This window comes from Sceloporus undulatus, chromosome 7 (genome assembly GCF_019175285.1).
Source record: "Sceloporus undulatus isolate JIND9_A2432 ecotype Alabama chromosome 7, SceUnd_v1.1, whole genome shotgun sequence".
Lineage (NCBI taxonomy): Eukaryota > Metazoa > Chordata > Lepidosauria > Squamata > Phrynosomatidae > Sceloporus > Sceloporus undulatus.
The window spans coordinates 16,174,584-16,194,481 of record NC_056528.1 but is presented as its reverse complement, the minus strand read 5'-3'; the positions used below and the strand labels follow the sequence as shown (position 1 = coordinate 16,194,481).

General features: G+C 43.2%; 1 protein-coding gene across 11 annotated transcripts in view; it reads left to right on the top strand.

The window, feature by feature from the left end:
• The window catches only part of KCNT1 (potassium sodium-activated channel subfamily T member 1), an 88,783-nt gene that overhangs the window by 48,830 nt on the left and 20,055 nt on the right, over nt 1–19,898 (top strand). For 7 of the 11 annotated variants that reach the window (XR_006105058.1, XM_042479682.1, XM_042479683.1 and 4 more), the window contains 12 exons: nt 7,840–7,919; nt 10,895–10,991; nt 11,809–11,868; nt 12,145–12,193; nt 12,603–12,662; nt 13,145–13,219; nt 13,436–13,519; nt 13,939–14,033; nt 15,505–15,685; nt 17,735–17,899; nt 18,394–18,530; nt 18,804–18,867. Coding sequence is in view for 10 of the 11 variants with exons in the window: in XM_042479682.1 (XP_042335616.1) it covers nt 7,840–7,919; nt 10,895–10,991; nt 11,809–11,868; nt 12,145–12,193; nt 12,603–12,662; nt 13,145–13,219; nt 13,436–13,519; nt 13,939–14,033; nt 15,505–15,685; nt 17,735–17,899; nt 18,394–18,530; nt 18,804–18,867 (1,147 nt within the window). In the remaining variant the exon portion in view is untranslated. Of the gene's footprint in view, nt 1–5,219; nt 5,262–7,839; nt 7,920–10,894; nt 10,992–11,808; nt 11,869–12,144; nt 12,194–12,602; nt 12,663–13,144; nt 13,220–13,435; nt 13,520–13,938; nt 14,034–15,504; nt 15,686–17,734; nt 17,900–18,393; nt 18,531–18,803; nt 18,868–19,898 lie in introns of all 11 variants that reach the window. The other 4 variants (XM_042479686.1, XM_042479684.1, XM_042479689.1 and 1 more) reach the window with 1 other exon arrangement.

The following is a 19,898-nucleotide window of genomic DNA, read 5'->3' as shown; positions in this document are numbered from 1 at the left end:
GTGATAGACTCTCGAGACCAGGGTTCGAATTCCGGTTCGGCCTTGTAAACCCACTGGATGACCTTGGGCAAGTCACACTCTCTCAGCCTCAGGGGAAGGCCATGGCAAACCTCCTCCGAACAAATCTTGCCACGAAAACCCCATGATAGGGTCACCATAAGTTAGAAACGACTTGAACAACACAACAATAACAACAAACTGCAGTGTGAATACAATTCCCCAAACTACAAATCCCAGGGTTCTGTGGCAGTTGAAATAGTGTCAAACTGCATTATTTCTACAGTTCAGATGCACCCTTGGATTCCAGTTTCCATTCCTGGCATGGCGTTTTGACAGAGTGGAAGCAATGCTAGGTGAGAAGAGCTGGTTATCACATTGGGACAATGCCAGAAACTGTCAGATTGACTGTTAGATTCTTGCTAACGCTGCAAATGATGACCAGCATGTCTTGGAGAACTGTTTCTTGTGGCAGAACATTAGGCGACGGAGTGAACATTTAATGAACGCCCCCTTATTTCAATGTTTTTGGTTACCATTTTGTCTCTTTTGGCTCAGTCCAAGCACTTGGTGTTCCTCTTTCAAGCCCCAAGGCTGTGATGCTGAGCTACTTTCCTGGGATGAGCGAGGATCTCATTTGGCTCGGCCTTTTTGGGTAAACCAAACAGAATGATTTGTGCTTCCTGGATCCATATGCAGATTGGAAGGCAAACAGTAAATTAGTTCAAATCCCCAGAAGCGATGTAGCTGAGAAGCACGGCGAGTGCTTTGCTTGTGGAAGGTCCCCCAGGATCCAACTCTTGGCATCTTTCGTTTAATAAAAGGTTTCACATAGCAAGGCTGGGAAACAACATGGAGATCTGGTGCAATCTTGGCCAAATTGAGGTTCAGAAAGGTTTCTTTGTGTGTTGTGCGTTGCTTCTTTTATCTTCTGGATTTGTTGTTGTGTTCCTTCAAGTCTCCTGCCAACTTGCCGCAATCGCATCAATTTCATAGGGTTTTCTTAGGCAAGATGGTTTCGCCAGTTCCTCTTGAATATAGCTGAGAGTATCTGGTATTTATTGATGGTCCCACATCCAAGTACTAGCCAGATTGGACCCTGCTTAGCTGCCAGCATTGGATGAGACCTGGTTGTTGTTGTTGTTGTCGCTGTGTGGCTCCAAGTCGTTTTTTACTTATGGCGATCATAAAGTGAGCCTATCATAGGGTTTCTTCAGAGAGTGGGTTTGCCATTGCCATCCTATGAAGCTGAGAGAGTATGACTTGCCCAAGTGAGGTTTGTTTTAATGATTGAGTCGAGATTTGAACCCTGGCCCTCAATCAGGATCTAGTGCTTTCATGCAGTTCATTAAACAACTAAGAAAACACCAGCAACAACCACCACAACACTTGATGGCAGCAGTTATACTTATTACAGGAAAGGTAGTGTATCAACATTATGCCATTATATCAGTTTCCTTCCACTTTAGCTATCATGGCTCCATCCTAGAGAATCCTGGGATTTGTAGTTTGGGGAGGTACATAGAGTCCCAAAACATAAAGGTACTGAGTTAAATCCAGTTGTTGACCCCAGCTGAAACAGAACCACTCCATGGGAGTGTATTTTTTGAACACTTAATGTAAGTTTTATTAATGCAATGGGTCTACTTTAGTTGGATTTAGCCCATTCTTAATACTCAGGCCATCATATATATTTTTTCCCTGAGGATGCATGACTTAATGAAGAGCATATATATATATATATTCCATGGGGTTGCATGACTTAATGAAGAGCATTGACTGAACAAAATAACATACACACAAGTAATAAAAGGTAAATCCATCTGTTCGGTCAAGTCTTGCTGTTGCAATGTTCTCCGGAGCTCTTTGTACCGTTGCTTGAGGCTGTTGAATCCATCAAGCAAATACATTCCCATCTGTTTCAATTCCATTTATTTCTCTGGCCGGCGAGAGGGAGCTTTCTTGGCAGAGCTTTTGGACTTAGCTTGATGCATAGGAACATGTAGCTCTGGACATAGATGAAATCTGGACACGTATTTGATTAAATAGCCCTGGGGAAGAAGTATGGCACCGGAAGGGATCTCAGAGCAAATATAGTCCAACCCTCTTCGCTGAATGCAGGATCTTCAGTTCAGGATCCCTGAGATGTCCTGCTAATTGAAAGTTAAATGGTTGTCGTTGCATACCTTCAAGTCATTTCCAACTGACGGCGACCCTACTATGGGATTTTCTTGGTAGGATTGTTTCAGAAGAGGTGCACCATTGCCTTCCCCTGAGGCTGAGAGTGTGTGACTTGCCCAGTGGGTTTCATGGCCAAACGGGGAATTGAACCCTGATCTCCGGAGTCAAAGCCCAATACTCAAACCACTAAACCACACTGGTCCCCTTTGTGCATCATCCCATTAGATGTTGGCTCTAGGGCAGCTGAGTTCTCTGACGTTTCTCTTTGGCAAGGTTTTCTGTTTATTTTTCCGAATGCCCCTGAGATTTGTTGTGTGTGTGTTTCAAAACTAGCTTTCAGCAAGTTGTTGATCAATGCACGATGCATCTCTGGAGCAACGAAGAAAGAAACGGCAGCCCTTGTTGATCCGAACCATTTTTTATGCCCGAGTTATAACTCTGTGCCAGAGCTGTTAAGGCAAAAACAACAGCGGAACAGAAGCAACGCAAAAGCAATGTGTGTTTAGAGATGTAGTTCCTGAGCCCTGCAACCCACAAAATGAAATGGATTAGATCTCTGCAAAGCCTCTTGCTTTGCAATGAGGTGTCATTTTTGGAGTGTTGGATTAGGACTCTGGGAGACGGGGTTCGAATCCCTACTTAGCCATGAAAACCCACTGGATGACCTTGATGAGTCACACTCTCAGCCTCAGGTTAGGTTTGTCTTAGTGTCACCATGAGTCGGAAACAACCTGAAGGCACACAACAACAGCAGTCACACTCTCTCAGCTTCATGGGAAAGCAATGACAAACCACATTGGAACAAATCATGTCAAGAAAAACCCATGATAGGGTTGCCGTAAGTTGGAAATGATTTGAAGGTATGCAACAACATGCCTCGCCAAACTACAGACCGGTGCCTCACAAAACTGCAAATCCCAGAATCCCATAGCTTTGAAGTTAAAGCAGTGTCCAACAGAATTAATTTTTCAGTGAGGCAGCAGCTAAAGTATGCTTTCCCCCAAACCTGGCACTTTCTTCGGAGCATTTGTAGTTTTGTGAGCCATTTAGCCTTCCGTATCAGAGAGCTTTGGTGGCCCACCAAACTGCAGAACACAAAATTCCATTGCACTGAGCCATGAAAGTTAAAGTGGCGTCAAACTGCATTAATTCTACAGTGCGGCAGGGGTCAAAGTATGCTTTCTTCCCAGTCCTGGGAGACTCTTCTAGACTCCTGTTATTATTATTTTTTTTGGACGCTGATTTATACAACATCAGTAGATGTGTCAGGATAATAAATCCTAATGGCTTTTAATGAATCGACAAGGCTGGCTAATGGCGCTCCAGCAATCGTGGGAACAAAGCCATAATTAAAGCTGTGGATCTTGTTTCATTTCCTCCTCTGTCACTTTTCTGCTTGAGCCCGAAGCCTTGGATTTCAATACCTTCGAACCACGGGGAGAATATTTTCCATCGTCAGAGGAAGGAGGTTGCATACCTAAGAACGAAGGGAAACAAACAGGGAGAAAACATTTTCCCCCCAGTTTGATAAAGTGAATAGATCCTACAGGATCCAAGCATCTTCTAGGATCCCCCCATGGCGATCAAGGGGTACATTCCCAGGCTTATAGATCGAGAGAGAACCAACATGGCATAGTGGTTTGAACATTGCACTATGACTCTTTAGACCAGGGTTTGACACCCTGCCCAGCCATGGAAAACCATTGGGTGACCTTGGGCAAGTCACACTGTCTCAGCCTCAAGGGATGGTAATTCTGATGAAACTTGCTAAGAAAACCCCATGTTGGGTTCACCATGAGTTGGAAATGACTTGAAGGCACACAACAACAACAACAACAAAAACAACGATCTAGCAAGGACCAGCCCAGGCTGTGGTTTCTACTACTACAAGGCAGGGAAAACGATAAACTATAGGTTATGGCTGATGTATAGAGACATTATAGAAATATTTCTTTGTATCTCTGCATTCACCGTTCATTTCTTGTGAGATGCGCCACTCCAGTTTTCTGTTGTTGCACGCAGTGTGTAAGCAGCTGCTTCTGGGGTGACTCCAAGGAGGTTGTCTGAAATGGTTTCTCCTTCTTATTGATATTTATTTATGTACAGTAACTTGTATCCAGATTTTCTCCCATCTTGGGATCTGTGGCAGTTTGATGATAGGCTTGATGGAAGCAAATGCTGCGCTTCCACTTTGGCAAATATGCAGTACATATATGTGACTATTTTCAGTGGAATATTTCCGACGATTATATGTCTCTCTTAGACATCCATTTGCCATCAACTTGCTTCCTGTCTCTGTATCCTTACTCCTCACTCATTCTTCCTTTTTCTCTGTGTCTCACTCTCCTTTCCCTTCATAGATCAATTATGTAAAATATAACAACCCCATCATCCCTAGACATGAGGTGCATTGGGGCTTGTCCTCCTCCTATGCATCTGGACCAGGTTGAGTTCTGACGCCAACAAAATGAATATGGCATAATGAACCAACAACTCTTCCCCATCCTTTTAAAACAGTGATTCCCAAACTTTGAACCTCCAGATGTTTTGGACTCCAGTTCCCAGAATGTCTGACTGTTGGCCAATTTGGACTTCGACTCTGGAGACCAGGATTCAATTCCTCGTTCAGCCATAAAACCCACTGGCCAGATCACTAGGGACTTCTGGGAGCTGAAGTCCAAAACACTTAGAGGACTTAAAGTTTGGAAGCCATTGCTCTAGTGCAATGGTTCCCAAATTTTGATCTTCTAGATGTTTTGGACTTCAACTCCTAGAAGCTTGACCAACTTGTCATCACATCTGAAGAAGCAAAGTTGGGGAATCACTGTGATCTGAATACACATTTGTTGTTGAATGTACAAAGCAATTCCATCAATGTCTACTCAGAAGGTGGAAACTTCTGGTGCCCTCCAAAGCTCATGGATTTTATTTTTTGGCACTCTTCTTTCTGTCCTGTCCCACTTGTGATGTCCAACAACCTTCTCAATGTTCTGTTGATGTGTGTCTGACTTCCTAATGCTCCTTGTGCCCTGTGTCTTTAGGCCACATACGGAAGATTTCAGCATGGATTCTTCCCTCTCACAGTAAGTTAGCTTCCCATTGCATGCGGGCCAAGATGGCATTGCTCCTCCATTTTGGTGAACTCATTTTACTTCTGCGTCACTCAGCATTATGGAGACGTTTTTAATTTGCGTATATGAGTAAATGCAAGAGAGGGAACATGCCGAAGTGGGTTCCCATGGTCGTGAATTATTTTAATGTGATATAATAAGGGTGAGAGGGGTTGGGTTTGAGAACGTCTCACTAAATGTATGCATCCGTTGCCTGTAAAAACATCCTTCTTGTCTAGTGGTATGTTTACATTTTGATCGTAACTGATGAGCCCTTCCTTGGATGCGTTGCATAAAACAGAAGTGCCACTTCTTTTTAATTATCTTATTTTAATAAAAAAAAACAAATGCTGCCATTAGCAAGAATAAGAATGATTTATCTTCCGAGGATGCCAACAGGAAAATAAAAGCATTGGACCAAGTCCTCAGTCATTGCGACGACTTTGGAAGGCTCTCCCGCTGATGGGATGTTTTCTCATTAGCCACATTTGCAATGTTTGGCGCAAAGGAGGGGTAGGGAGGCTTGAAAGCGTGGGAGTTTTGCGGGATGTAATTCTTTGCTAATTTTGTTCTCAGTGTAAGCAACAAGTAATCTGAGTCTTCCTGGATAACTGCCAAGGTTCACGAGAGGCTCCTGTGGCTTCTCTTTACGGACGAAGGGTGGAAACAGTTCAGGGGAGTAAGATGCAGCTGGTCTAGGCTTGGAGGGGGAATGAAATTAGGGCAGTACTTCCAGATAAGGTGCACCACGTTTTCTCTTCCTCTCAGAGAAAAGACCTGTTGTTTCTTCCTCCTCACTGCTATGGACCACCACCACCAGCCTTTCCCAGATGTGGAGGGAGAGGTTTTGGACAGGGAACGGAATAGCCACTGTGTCTCATCCCAAAAGTGTCACGTGTGCATTGAAGCCACATTCATGCAAGCATAAGCCACTAACAGAATGCATCCAGCCCTCCCCATTTGTGGCTTTGACTTCTGCGGATTTGATTATTAATGGATTTGATTATTGTGTTCTCTCTAGGAACCTCTCGGTCCTCCAAGGCGTCCTTATGGTCAATGTCCACCAGACGTCATGCTGGAGGATCTAGAGATTATTAAAGAGAAGGACATTTCTCTAGGCATTTGTAGGTCCTCCAGCACAATTCTGTGGTCAATGTCCAGTGGATGTTGCTCTGGAAGACCGTGAGATTCCTAAGAGGTGTTCTCTCAGGTAAAAAAAAACACCTTGTGGTTTTTCCACTTCCACGAGGCTACTAATCCCAGTAAATGTGGAAGGTCTACTGTACTGCCCTTCAAGTACAGTAGTTGCTAGTACAGAAAGCTTCAGATAGCTTTAAGCTGTTGCTGAAAAAACACCTGCCTATTCTTCTTCCATACTTGAAACTCTCCATGGTCCAGATTTCAGTTGTCTTTTGTAAAGAGGGCTTCTGCTTTAACCTTCTTCTTCCGTACTTGTTCCATTCAGCTCGACTGGATTCGATGCATATTACACCTTTGCCAGCTTAGGCTTTATTCCTTGTTCCACTTGGACTGGACTTTCCTAATATGGCTCCCATCGGAAGCTATCAGTGTTCCTTTGTGAAATTCGGGTAATGGCAAAATGACGTCAAGAGCTCTTCTCAACAGACCGAGATGGTCAACCCCAGTGGTTTGCCCATAAAGCTTTTCACTTGCAAGAGGACACCTCTTGCTACTCTCTGTTGTTATTTGTTGTCAGGTCATTTATCATTCATGGTGAATGAGAGACCTCCAAGAACATCAACTGTCCTGCTCAGGTCCTGAAACTCCTGCAAACTCATGTCCATGGCTTTCTTGAACCACTCAATCCACAAATAGTGTGGTCTCCCTCTTTTCCAACTGTCTTCCACTTTGCCAAACATATGTAATGTTTTCCAAGGAGTCCCGTCTTCTTATGATACGTCCAAAGTAGGACAGTTCAGTTTAGTTATCTTCTAATGAGAATTCAGGCTTGATTTGCTCTAGGACCCATTCATTTGCCTTTTACTAGTCCATCATATTTGTAGACCTCTTCAGCATTTCAAATGAACTGATTTTCTCCCTGTATGCTTTCTATACTGTCCAGTTTTGACACCGAGATGCCGAAAACTCTGCAGGGATGAGTGAGGATGGAAAGTAATCCAACCAGAGGTCTTTGAGGGTTTAGATCTTCAAATCTGAGTTAGTATCCTTGTGAATCCAGCCATGTATGGGCTCCTGAATTAGGGTTGCCACTTCTTTTTTCCAGAGCCTCCTTATTGTGAATACATGGCAAGCAGGGACAACAATTTTCCTCCATAGTGGTAATAGCTGCCATGATAAATTTCGCTTGTCCAGATGAAGTAGAATTTTCCTGATAAGGTCTTAGTCAAAATGCATGAATTTCTTCATCGGTGAGACATAAAGAACTGGAGTTTTATTTATTTTTAAGAACGTAAGACAAAATGAAACAGAGAATCACTCATCCCTATTACAAGCCCACACTATAACTGCGATAATGCGGTTGCGAATGACTCTTGAGTAATTCGGTCTTCATTGCTTTCTCTCCCGGCAGGGTCCAAGTGGAGTTTTATGTGAACGAAAACACATTTAAGGAGCGCCTGAAGCTATTCTTCATCAAAAACCAAAGATCAAGTAAGTGTTTGCGCTGACAGGCTCCGCACATCTCTCTTTCTCTCTGTAGTTATTTACAAGAAGCCGACTGTGCCAGACAGACAGCCTCACAGGGTGGGATGAGTGAGCGTGGAGGACCCCAAAATGTGATGGAAAGCCCCCCACATACACCCCCAAAAGGGCATCTTGAAGCAAAACAAAATGGTTTTCTTTGTTGTTGTGTGCTTTCAAGTCGTTTCCGACTTATGGTGATCCTACATAGGAACAGGTTTTGTCGACTTTGCAGTCGGATTAATGTCGCGTTATTTCTCATAGATGCAAATGTTGTTTGAAAGACTATCCGCTTTTGTGAGTTATTTCTAATTTCTATTTGGGTTAACCCCAAACATCGGGTGAAAGCGAGGGTCACTTTAAATCAAGTTTCTGTATGGGATCTGTCCTGTCCGATAAATTCTTAGCAAAGATTGCAACCCTTCTATGTTCATAGTAGTTGCTGGCTGGCTTCCTTCAAGCTTTATGCTTTTCCTTGTGTGTTCTGTGCATTGTGTTCATTGGGTTATGTTTCAGAGCCCAGGAGTAGTGCATCTGTTTTTGCATGCAAGTTCAGTCCCCAGCATCTCCAAGTTTGGAAACTTGGAGATCCACTCCTAGTTAATACTGGCAATACCGAAGGTGATGGATTAATGTTGTGAAATTATGAAGGAGCATCTTATGTTGGTGTGGAATCCAGCCTTTTGTTCAGAAAACATGAGGACAAGGGTCTTTATTTGGAAGGGCAGCCCTTCGGAGATAGGACATGTTCTTTGCACGCAGAAGGTCCCCTACTATCTCCAAGAAGCAATAAAGGAACTGCTACCTGGAGATGGTCGGGGACCTTCTGCTTCCAAGGAATGCATACTATCACTGAAAGCAAAAGGAATTAGTTGTGTCTTTAAAACAATGTAAAGACACAACTGCAAACAAAGTTGCTTTTTTTTTTGTTCCATATCCCATCATGAGCAAAGTTGGCGATCAGCTGGATTCATGTTGTTGTTTTGTAACAGCCAATGGAAGTAATACGGCACTTAATGTGGCGTGTGATTCATCTGTTTTCACATGCTTCTGCTTATGAACTTGAACAATCAATGGCGGTTGCTACTAAAGCCTTACTCACATTTGAAGGCTTTCACTTCGGCACAGCCAATCTTCTCAGGAATTGTGTTATGGCACAACACTACCATCTGCTGGCGACAAATATTCCAGCCTTGCATTGGCCAGATCATAGATGTTTTATGCCTTGTCCAACTTTCATACCGGTTAGAAATCTTGCTTTACAAATGTGGGAGAGACTTTTTAATTCTACATTTGGCCATTTTGGAGAGAAGATCTCTCATTTCTGGGGTCACTGAAGCTCTTTTGCTGTTTCATGTTCAACGTTTCTCTTTTGCAGTCTTCGCAGTTTTGGTCCTCTTGAGCCTTGCATTGGAACAAGATACATTTTGTCTTGGTGATGCATAAATTTGCACAGTTCACAGTGTGTTTCAGTTTGGTAAAAATGCCCCAAACCGTGTGTACCTTTGCAAAACGGACACAAACCTTAAAATGTACATGAACATGCTTTGATTGGTGGAGGGGAGAAGTCATGCAAAAAATGCACTCATAAAAATGCCCATTCCTTGTAAGAATCAATTATTTAGGCCCTAAACTCTAAGTAGTATATGCATTTCTGCAGTGGGTTCATGTTCCCATGCATTCTGCTCCAGATGATCCTATAGCAACTGCATTGGCTTAGGTTGAGGATGGGAAGCATGGGACAATGTTCGGAACAAGTTGGCATGCATCTTTGTGTTTGTGTGTATGTTTGTGCTTCGCGTTGTCAGTTGATTTACAGTGAATTTCGTAGGGTTTTCCTAGGTAAGGAATGCTCAGAGGTGGTTTTGCCAGTTCCTTCCTCTGAAATATAGCCTATAGCACCTAGTATTCATTGGAGGTCCCCCCTCCAAGTACTATCCGGGGCTGATATTGCTTAGCTTCCAAGATCAGATTTAAGGATGGCACTGTTGGCCTTTTTATTTGTTTAAATATATATGATAGGCACAGTTCAAAAGCCTGGAGCAAAATTTGCCGGCTCTTTCAGCATGGGGCCAAGCCTCAAGTACATATTCAACCCAGAGAAGACAATCCCCAGGCAGGTTTGCTATAATAAGCAGCGTAAATTACTATGTGTATTCTCTTCGCCCAACAAAGTGACAGTCGGTGTTTCGGTGTTGGTTGAAAGCAGATGTTCCCTGAAAGCAATGTTTCAACTTAATGACAGAGGTGTCACTTTTCTGGAAAGGTTAGCTCTCTGTGTTCTCTCTCCTCTCTTCCTCGGTTAGGACAGCACTTTGGATACAAAAGCCATGTTTTTATGTGAAGAAGCTTTAAAAAGAAAATCGACCCTGCAGACGTTTGCTAGGGAGGGAAAGAATATGGGAAATTAGTTTTTTGTGGGTTTTCCAGGCTCTGTGAAAATGTTCTAGAAGAGTTTATTCCCGATGTTTATTCAGAGAAGATGCCAGCCACAGATGCTGGTGAAACGTCAGGAATAAACTCTTCTAGAATATGGCCACATAGCCTGAAAAAAACACAAAAAAGTATAGATGCCGGCCATGAAAGCCTTCGTCTTCACAATGTGTGAAATTGTTAGGGAATGGCAAAAATATGTGTCGAAAAACTCTGTTGAGGAGTTTGCACCTAATGAATCCCAAATTTGCAAATTTCACAGTATTCAAAGGCTTTCGCACAATGGGAAGAAAATGGCAACAATTGCTCATGGCTTCCTTTGAAAATAAACTGAGCGAAGAATTATTATTGCTAAGGAGGGCTGGGACTTCTTCTAAAGTCTGGCTGCTCTGGTCCACTTGAACTGTTGATGGTGGACCACCTGGGATCCATTTTGTTGTCCTGACATACCAGTATTTTAATGCCTCGGTGGATTTTGTTCCAACTAAATGCCTCAATAACATTTGCTGCAGGTCTGAGGATACGTCTGTTCAACTTCTCCCTGAAGCTTCTTACCTGCCTTCTTTACATCGTCCGTGTTCTCCTCGATGACCCAGAACGGATAGGATGGTGAGAACCCATCTTCATATAAGATATTCCAGAGGTGTTTGGATTGCATCTTCTAACAGCCATTGCTAGCATGGCTGAAATTGAACACTGATTCAACATCTGGAAGGCCAGATGTTGCCAGTCTTGCCTCTGCTGTGTCCATCTGCTTCCAACTTACTGATGTGTAATTGGGGACCCATAGGAGCTCTGACATGGGTAAAATACCTTAGGATCAGACAGTGGTAGAATTAGATAAGCTAGATAAGATCACCTATTGCTTAGTCCAAAGACCATTGCAAACAAGCCAAGATGTAGTAGAACCACCATAGATATGAACTGGCTTCTCCTTATAGATGGGCCTTCCACAACCTTCTCCAGTTGCATCAGAGTTCAACTGCTATTATTTATTGAACATTCATACTGGCAATCTGGAATGGATTCACTGCCCCACTGACATCGGAGGCATAAGCTGCCCATGCATTTTGTTAGCATGCAGTCGAATGTGCCATTTCCCCTCCCTCTTCAACCTGCTCTGACCATCACAGCTGAGCCAAATAGTCAATGTCGCCGAATGTATCAGATGCATTAAAAACAGCTGTTCTATAATGGGTCCAGCCAGATCAATGGTGAGATTAAACGCTCAATTAAACATCTTTAAACATTCTTGTTAGGGGAACTATCGCAGTTGCATGGGCGCCGTTTCTTGGCTCCTGTGTCCTATCATTGGGCGGGAGACAGTGAACCATCTTCAGTATGAATTATTTGTTATAGCTTTGCTCAAGATGGATTTAATTCTGAACTGTCCAATCTTTTCATTTTTTCCCCTTTTCCTCTTCAGTTGGGAATGTGAAAAACACAATTATTCAACCTTCAACCAGTCGTCTTCAGAAATCAACTGGTAAGTGGTTGTGACACTTTTGGTGGATTCATCCATGGCTTGGTCTGTTTGTGGCTCAATTTATATGACTTGTAAAAACTGTTGCACTTTGTTCACTCCATGCATCTGAGGAAGTAGATGCCTTTTGCATGCAAGAGAGAAATAAGCAAAGAATTGCTTCCTTCACTGGCAAATGTCATCTACTTTCCACTGACTACTAGATACCTGAACTAAAACTCAAATATCAGATTCCCAAATGAACGGTTTATTTTGTTCTCCTTCAAATGTTTTCTGCAGGGATCCCATCATATGGGTAGACCGAAACAAACCATTGTGGGCAATACAAGTAAGTGAGCGACAGAAACAAGTATATATATGTGTGTGTGTGTGTGTGTTTGTGTGTGGGGCAGAAAGAAAGAAAGAAAACCAGAGCTGAAATTCACAAAAGGATCCAATCACAAATTTCAAAAGTGAGTTTTTTAAAAAATCAAAATTGAAAGGTTCTCAACATCAGGATGTTATACCACTATTTAACATTTAGAAACCTGCAGGCATTTCGACAGCATGAAAGGAAGTTTGCGCTAATGCAATGCTGTGTTAAAGACAGGTTAATGTCAGAATCAGCACTACGGTTTGGAAGCCTTTTGCACCATCGCAGTCAAGCATGGGATAAGGACAGGGGAGCGATCCCGTCCTGATCCCAATACCATGTGAAAATTTCCTACAACTTTCTCCATTCCTTTCTCTCCTTCCAGGTCAGTGTAGCCATTATTAGCTTCCTGGAGACGATGCTCCTGATCTATCTCAGCTACAAGGTGAGCAGAAGGTCTGGAGGGGAGGCTGTTTGGAAAGTAGGCCTTGGCCTACAAGAGTCAAGAGTGCATTGGGATATGTGTGAATGCAGGGCATCTGTTCCCATGGGTTCAGTGCATAAGTGAAACCAAGGTTAACAGTGAACGATATACTTCCAGCAGATGTTAACCATAGAGTCTTGCTGGAGGACCTCCAGATGCTTAGAGAAGTGGTCTCTGTAGGCATTCAGAGATCCTCCAGAGTGATCCTATAGTCAGTGTCTCCTGGATATTGGTCATAAAGTTGTGTCCTATGGATACGGGGGGGGGGGGGGCACACAAGTGTGCGTTGGGATGTTGGTTAATGCGGGGAGGGGGGGGGGGGGGTCATACAATATGCCTGCTTTTTCTCAACGAAATGATCACAGGAAACATCTTCAGACCATCAATGTCATCCCGCCCTGAATGTATTGGACTACAGCTTCCATTCTCTTTTCTCTTCATAGGGAAACATTTGGGAGCAGATTTTCCGTGTATCCTTCATCCTTGAAATGATCAACACTGTGCCCTTTATTATCACAGTGAGTTTGTGTCCTTCTCACACACAAGCAATTACGTCCATGTGTATATGCATGCATAGTTAATAAGTAACTATTACCTATAAATAAATATAAACTCTATGAATATGTCTACTCTTGTTCAGATAACCAACAGAATGTCAGGATTATTTGCATCTGTGTATATTTGTGGAGAGATGCAACCCCAAACAGGCAAATAACCAGACTTTGTTTTCCCAGATCTTTTGGCCGTTTATACGGAACCTGTTTATTCCTGTTTTCTTGAATTGCTGGCTGGCAAAGTATGCCTTGGAAAACATGATTGTAAGTCACTGGAGAACCACCCTCCCCTTGACATTTGCCAGCAAATTGTTCATTGGCCTTGTTTTTCTGGGCTTCAAATTGGTCAGTATTTGTGGGGTGGAGACATGCATTATAACATCCCAAGGCACATTGCAACACTCTTGTTGTTGCTCAGATGTGCATCTTTGCAAGTCACTAGAAGGATTTCACTGCATTTCTGCAACATAGCTATAGATTCATAACATGGACTATGATATAGAAATGAAGGCACCAGTTTGGTGATCTTCATTTGGAGATCTCGCCAAGCAAACCCTTCCAACAGGCACAGTCTAAACTATGCCTCTGTAAATTGCAGAACCACATGCTACTGATTTATCTTTTTATTTTGTTTTGCATGGTATGGAAGACAGAAGTAGTGAGATTATTTTCTTCCTTTCCAGAACGATTTGCACCGAGCGATACAAAGAACCCAGTCTGCCATGTTCAACCAGGTGCTCATCTTGATTTGCACTTTACTCTGTCTCCTTTTCACTGGGTAAGTTTGAACTTGGTTGCTCTTTAGGAATTCTTAGAGCAACCCCACTCCTCAGTCTATCCTTTTACTTCCCCCCAACATCATTTTTTAGGATCAAAATCCTGCTTTCCAGAATATTTCTTTTCCATTCCTTTCTCTGCAACCTCATTTCCAAGTATTGCATTTTTTTAAAGGAGAGTCTTTAATGATGTGATTTCCATAGCCTTTTAAAAACAACAAATGAGCATACGAGAGTGTGTATGTTCCCCCTGCCCAATGCTAAGGATAAAAGAGACTTTACATAACAATACTGTAGTCCAACTCATAATAATAGGTAATACTGCAAGCAGATCAAGGCTGAGTCTACTGAGAGCATGATAAACATCACAGAGGATATTTGAAAATCTGGCTGGCGTTTCCCTTCCGGCCCAGTTTATCTGGAGGATCCCTCCATTGCCGCTGAAGTTCCCATTTGCCAAATGAACTGTGGAAGATTCCGCTAATTAATTCAGCATCAAAACGTATCTCATTAGCTTATTGCTAATACATATTGTATTAAGCTCTGCAGCGTTCGCGTCTATCACTGAAATCGAAGGATGCTCTAAGAGAAGGATGGGCTAATCTCCAATCTCAGCCTGGTCTTGCTATTGTGCCTCTTAAGGTCCAGCCGACAATGGTTTCTGAGCATAGAAAAGCTGCCCACCCCATTCTCAGTCTCTGAAGGCCAATGTTATATTCCCTGCATCCCATCCTTCAACTCTTGAACAATAAAGGAAGACATTTCTTTCACCTTGTTCTCTCGCATGAGTAGCTGGCTTCTTACTACACGGTTGTGTCCTTAGCCTTGAGCCCACAATGTATATAAAATGGGTTCTGCTGTTTCCCGGTGGCATTGACTTTAGTGACTCAAAGTGGAAATGAATCACGGCATGTTTTGAATGCAGTCCCACTAGAGTCCTGTTCAAGCTTTCTGTGGTGGCCTTGCTTTTAGAAGCCTATGTCCCCATTGAAGAAGGTCTATATTTATCCAACGGCTCAGAATCTCTCCATACATTTGCTTCTGAGGCTGCTAGCAGTATTGTTTAGTTCAGGCTCAGATTGTTCACGCTGTTAAGATATCGTAATGGTGGTGCATTTTAAAGACAGCTGCCACTTTGCTAAATGGAAATGAGGGGTTTCAAACAGCTGAAGGTGTGGTTTACATTAGAAGTAAGCAACCAGCCTCCAGATGCACATCTTTGCAATTCAGCCACAGGGTTTCATAGCATTTCTGCAGCACAGCTACAGGTTGCAAAATGTAGACAGGAATATAGGATCTTGGCAAATATCATGACAACAAGAGAAGGAAGAGAAGAGAAGGAAAGGCACAGAGTAATTATTAGGAACTGATGGAAACTGTGGATAAAAAATATTGAAATTCCACATTCGTTTCTAAGTAAACTCTTGTCTTTCTTTGATGGTGAGAAACTTTATCTGTTGTTTCTTCCTCCAGAACCTGTGGCATCCAGCACTTAGAAAGAGCCGGTGAAAACCTCACCCTCTTCAAATCCTTCTATTTCTGCATTGTTACCTTCTCCACGGTGGGCTACGGCGATGTGACACCCAAAATCTGGCCCTCTCAGCTGTTGGTTGTGATCATGATCTGCGTTGCCCTGGTTGTATTACCTCTCCAGGTAATGAATGACCTTTCAGAGTTGTGGCAGTATGGCATGCACCGTAAACAAGATGCTCTTGTGGAATTGAGGTGCTTATCCCATAACACTGTGTTCTGTCCAGTTGTTGCTTTGCATTCCATTTGTTACTGTGGTGCACATTTCTACTGATGGGGAAAACCTATCCATAGACTCTCAATACTCCCTGCCTTTGTGCGATAAGTCCCTCCTGATGCAGTTCTGTTACTAAGGCACTCGTGGTGAATAGATGGCATAATTCTGCTCCTCTCCCCTTCACAACGATTGTGGCTGCCAACTGCTTCCTGGAGCTGACTGCTGTGTGTGCATTCACACATCAGCTGATTTCCAGAGGCAGTTGGTGGCTGCAATTGCTTGCGTGGGGCTGCTGTGCAAATGCGCACACAGCAGCCCCATGCTTTGTGGAAGGGAAGGATAAGCGTTCGCAGCTGCCAACCACCTCCCAAAGCTGGCTGCTGTGTGCTTATTCACACAGGCAGTGTGCTTTGGGTGGTGGTTGGTGGCTGCGGTTGCCCTAAGTCGGAAATGACTTGAAGGCACACAACGACAACAAAAGCTTACATCACGCTTCCAGATAAATCAATACAGGACTGCAACCTTGGCTGCTTAAATCCCATGCATGAACTTGTTAAACTGTCTTTAGTTCTTTTGCAAAGAAGCCGTCCTATAATACAGCTTCCTTTTAGCTTTTTGCATTCAGGCCTCATCTCCAATAACATTCCAGTGAGAGTTTATGGAAAGGGAGCACAGCCAAAAGCCCATGATAAATCAGCTCAGCATTTTGCCAAACCTCTTGACGTAGTTCCTTGGCATCCTTCTGGAGCTGATGGGTTCCACCAAGAGATTCTACCCTTGGCTGCCCAATTGGATGAGCGAGAGCTGACCTTTCGAAGCCAACAAGAGAGTCCTCCTGCCTGGATGCTAGGGGATGTTCTCTGTTTTTTGCTCTGTAAACTGTCACCGAATCATTGAGCTGTGGCTGGTTGCTACCTTGAGCCAGGAATCAAAAAGATCTGACTCATTTTTTGTCTCCTGCTGGGCTTCTTGTTTACAGATCTGGATCTCCAGTGGTTCAATTTCTAAAGAAGAGGTAGCAAAAAAAACCTCCCAAAATACATTGTTGCCTCCAGCTAAAGACGAGGCCATGCCTTTCCTGTTCCATGTGCAAATTATTGTTGTTCTTTTGTGCCTTCAAGTCATTTCTGAATTATGGTGACCCTAAGGCAAACCATTCACGGGGTCTTCTTGGCAAGATATGTGCAGAGGGGGTTTCCTATTACCTTCCTCTGAGACCATGAAACCAGTGGATTTCATGGCCAAGCTGGTAATAAAACTCTGGTCTCCAAGGGCATAGTCCAACACTCAAACCACTCCACCAGAGTGGCTCTTTCCATGTGCAAAAGCTGATAACAGAATAGGGCCCTCTACTGTACTTAATGCCATTATCTCAGCCATTTATCTCAGCAAGCAAAAGGCAGGTTTTGTGGCATAATAAAAGGCATGTCTACACCTGCTATTTAAGCCAGCTTCCCCCATCTGCACTGCAACCTGTCTTCACTTTGCAGGGCCAAAGCCCCGATTTCATTGCAGACTATCTTCATGATATGAAGACAGTTGGACATTGAATCCTGGCCATCCCTCCCTTAAACCAGATTTAAAAGACTTTAATATTTTGCTAAAGATCCTCCAGGAAAATCTGGAGCACTCTGGGGCAATGACTCCATTGCTCTTTACAATGCCCAGCCATGTTATCATTGACGAACATCTCATTTTCAACCTCAGAGGGAGAGACTCATGTCAGCATCACTCTGGAATAGGGAGATAACGGGGAGACTTCAGGGTCACTTTGGGGCCAAGATACTCCAGGAGAAGCAGGATATTTGGAGCACTACAAGTTCTTCACCAACAAGAAGCCGAGCCATTTGCAAAAAAGCAAACAAGCCCCCAAGACTGCCTTGGGAGGATCCATTATTGGGAAGGTGTACGCCTTTTTGCAAAGCTGTATAAACGGCCTACTCTCTTGTCATACAGTTTGAGGAGCTTGTATACTTGTGGATGGAGCGCCAGAAATCCGGGGGGAACTACAGCCGTCATCGAGCACAAACGGAGAAACACGTGGTCCTTTGTGTCAGCTCCCTCAAAATTGACCTGCTGATGGACTTCCTCAACGAATTTTACGCTCATCCTAGACTGCAGGTGAAAGCTACACTGACTCTATCTACTCTTATTCACTTATTTAGTCTCCAGTCTAAACAAAGGTTGGGCAGTACCTTTAGGATCAAGTGCAAATTCACAAAAGTGTGCAAGCGCATCTAACCAAATTTTTAAAATTTCTATGCTTCTTGCTATTTTTGTTTTTACCATCTTGCCTGATGATGAAGAGTTCTGGAGCACTCTAAAGCCGGCACACTTTTCTGAAACTATGAGTCTGACAAAAGCATTGCCTGCCTGTCAATTTTGGACGCTGTATTATTGTTATGCATCAGTATGCCCACATTTGAGATTTACCTATTTACTTACGTCGGTATAGATTTCAAAGAACCAGCTATGTTAAGTTTCTTGCAGCATAAAAAGGATAATTCTCAGAATTTCATTGAGCCCTGATAATTAAAGTGATGTCAAATGCAGACCCCAACAAAAGTTTCAATAAATGCATCCTTAATCGTTTCACTTCTGGCTTTCTCTTTCAGGATTACTATGTGGTGATCCTCTGTCCCACAGAGATGGACATCCAGGTCCGGCGGGTGCTACAGATTCCCTTATGGTCTCAGCGTGTGATCTATCTCCAGGGATCGGCCTTGAAAGATCAGGATCTCTTGAGAGCCAAGTGAGTCGGGAGACCAAGATCTAGGCTCTGCAGAAGCAACAGTGCTGGAAAGAGCTCTGTGAGATTTGGAAACTGGCTCCTTCTTCCCAAAAGAAGCTAGTCCAGTAAACCATGGGGCAAAGAGTGGATGGACTGGGTCCTACTGGTGTATCTGGATGATTTACAGTCTTAAAAGGAAAGGAGAGGGATAGGCTTCGGCAAGTCTCCCCAAACTCTTCTCTGGCTTTTCACTATCCATTGATGTCTGTCTGATGGCAACTTTTCTCATTTCAGGATGGACAATGGAGAAGCCTGTTTCATTCTCAGCAGCCGCAATGAAGTGGACCGCACAGCTGCTGTAAGTCCAAGATACGGGGACTTTAAAATCTACTGTCCTTCCTGATTAAAAAAGTACTTGATCCCTTATCAAGGCGACTAACTTGGACTTGTTTCATTTAACTTTTTTATTCCCATGTTTTTACCTTATCTTGCTTTGTTATTACTGTTGTGTCTTTTCAAATCGTGTAAAACTTATAGCAGCCCTAAAGCAATCATACAATGGGGTTTTCGTGGCAGTTTTCTTCAGAGGGGTTTTTGACATTGACATTGCCATTGCCATCCTCTGTGGCTGAGAAAGTGTGTCATCCAGTGGGTTTCCGTGGCTGAGCAGGGATTCGAACCCTGGCCTCTGGACTCATCATCCAGTGCTTAAACCACTACATCATGCAAATGGCATTCACAACGAAATGGAGCTGAAACACATTTATTCCCACATTTCTCTGCCGGTTTGAGGGTGGCGAATATTGTCCACCCACTTGGCTATTCTCTGAAATTCAGAAATTTGTCACCAGCTCTTTGACTGCTGCTGCTTCATTCATATATATGAAAAACTGGAAATCTAACAACATGATTTCAGCATTTAATGCTTGTCAGCGTTTGGCATTTGATGTAATTAATATGAATTCATCCGCATGAATCACCTTGTCCTTCAAAAATCAGGCAACAAAGAGCTATACTGTAAATGTTATTTATTCCCACCCAGCCATCAGCAGAAAGGCCTTTTTGTCTTTGGCTTCAAAAAATGTTGCATGCTGTTCCCTGGAAAAATTAAGGACTATTTTCTCCTTTGCCCCCACATGCGCGCAAAAGGGTTTTTTTTTTTCTATTCCACAACTCTTTCAAGGTAGATCCAGTTTGCATTTTAAAGGTGCTTCAGAATTTATCCCTCTCCAAATTTAACCCAAGGCTCCAAGTGATCCAGTCCTGATCTTGGAAAAGTCATAGTGACTATGAAATTGTGGGAATTTGGAAAACTATCCTCCCAACTTTTCCAGGCTCTAGTTTTTGCTTTTGAAGCAGAGATGATGAGTAGGGACTCGTCCATTTTAT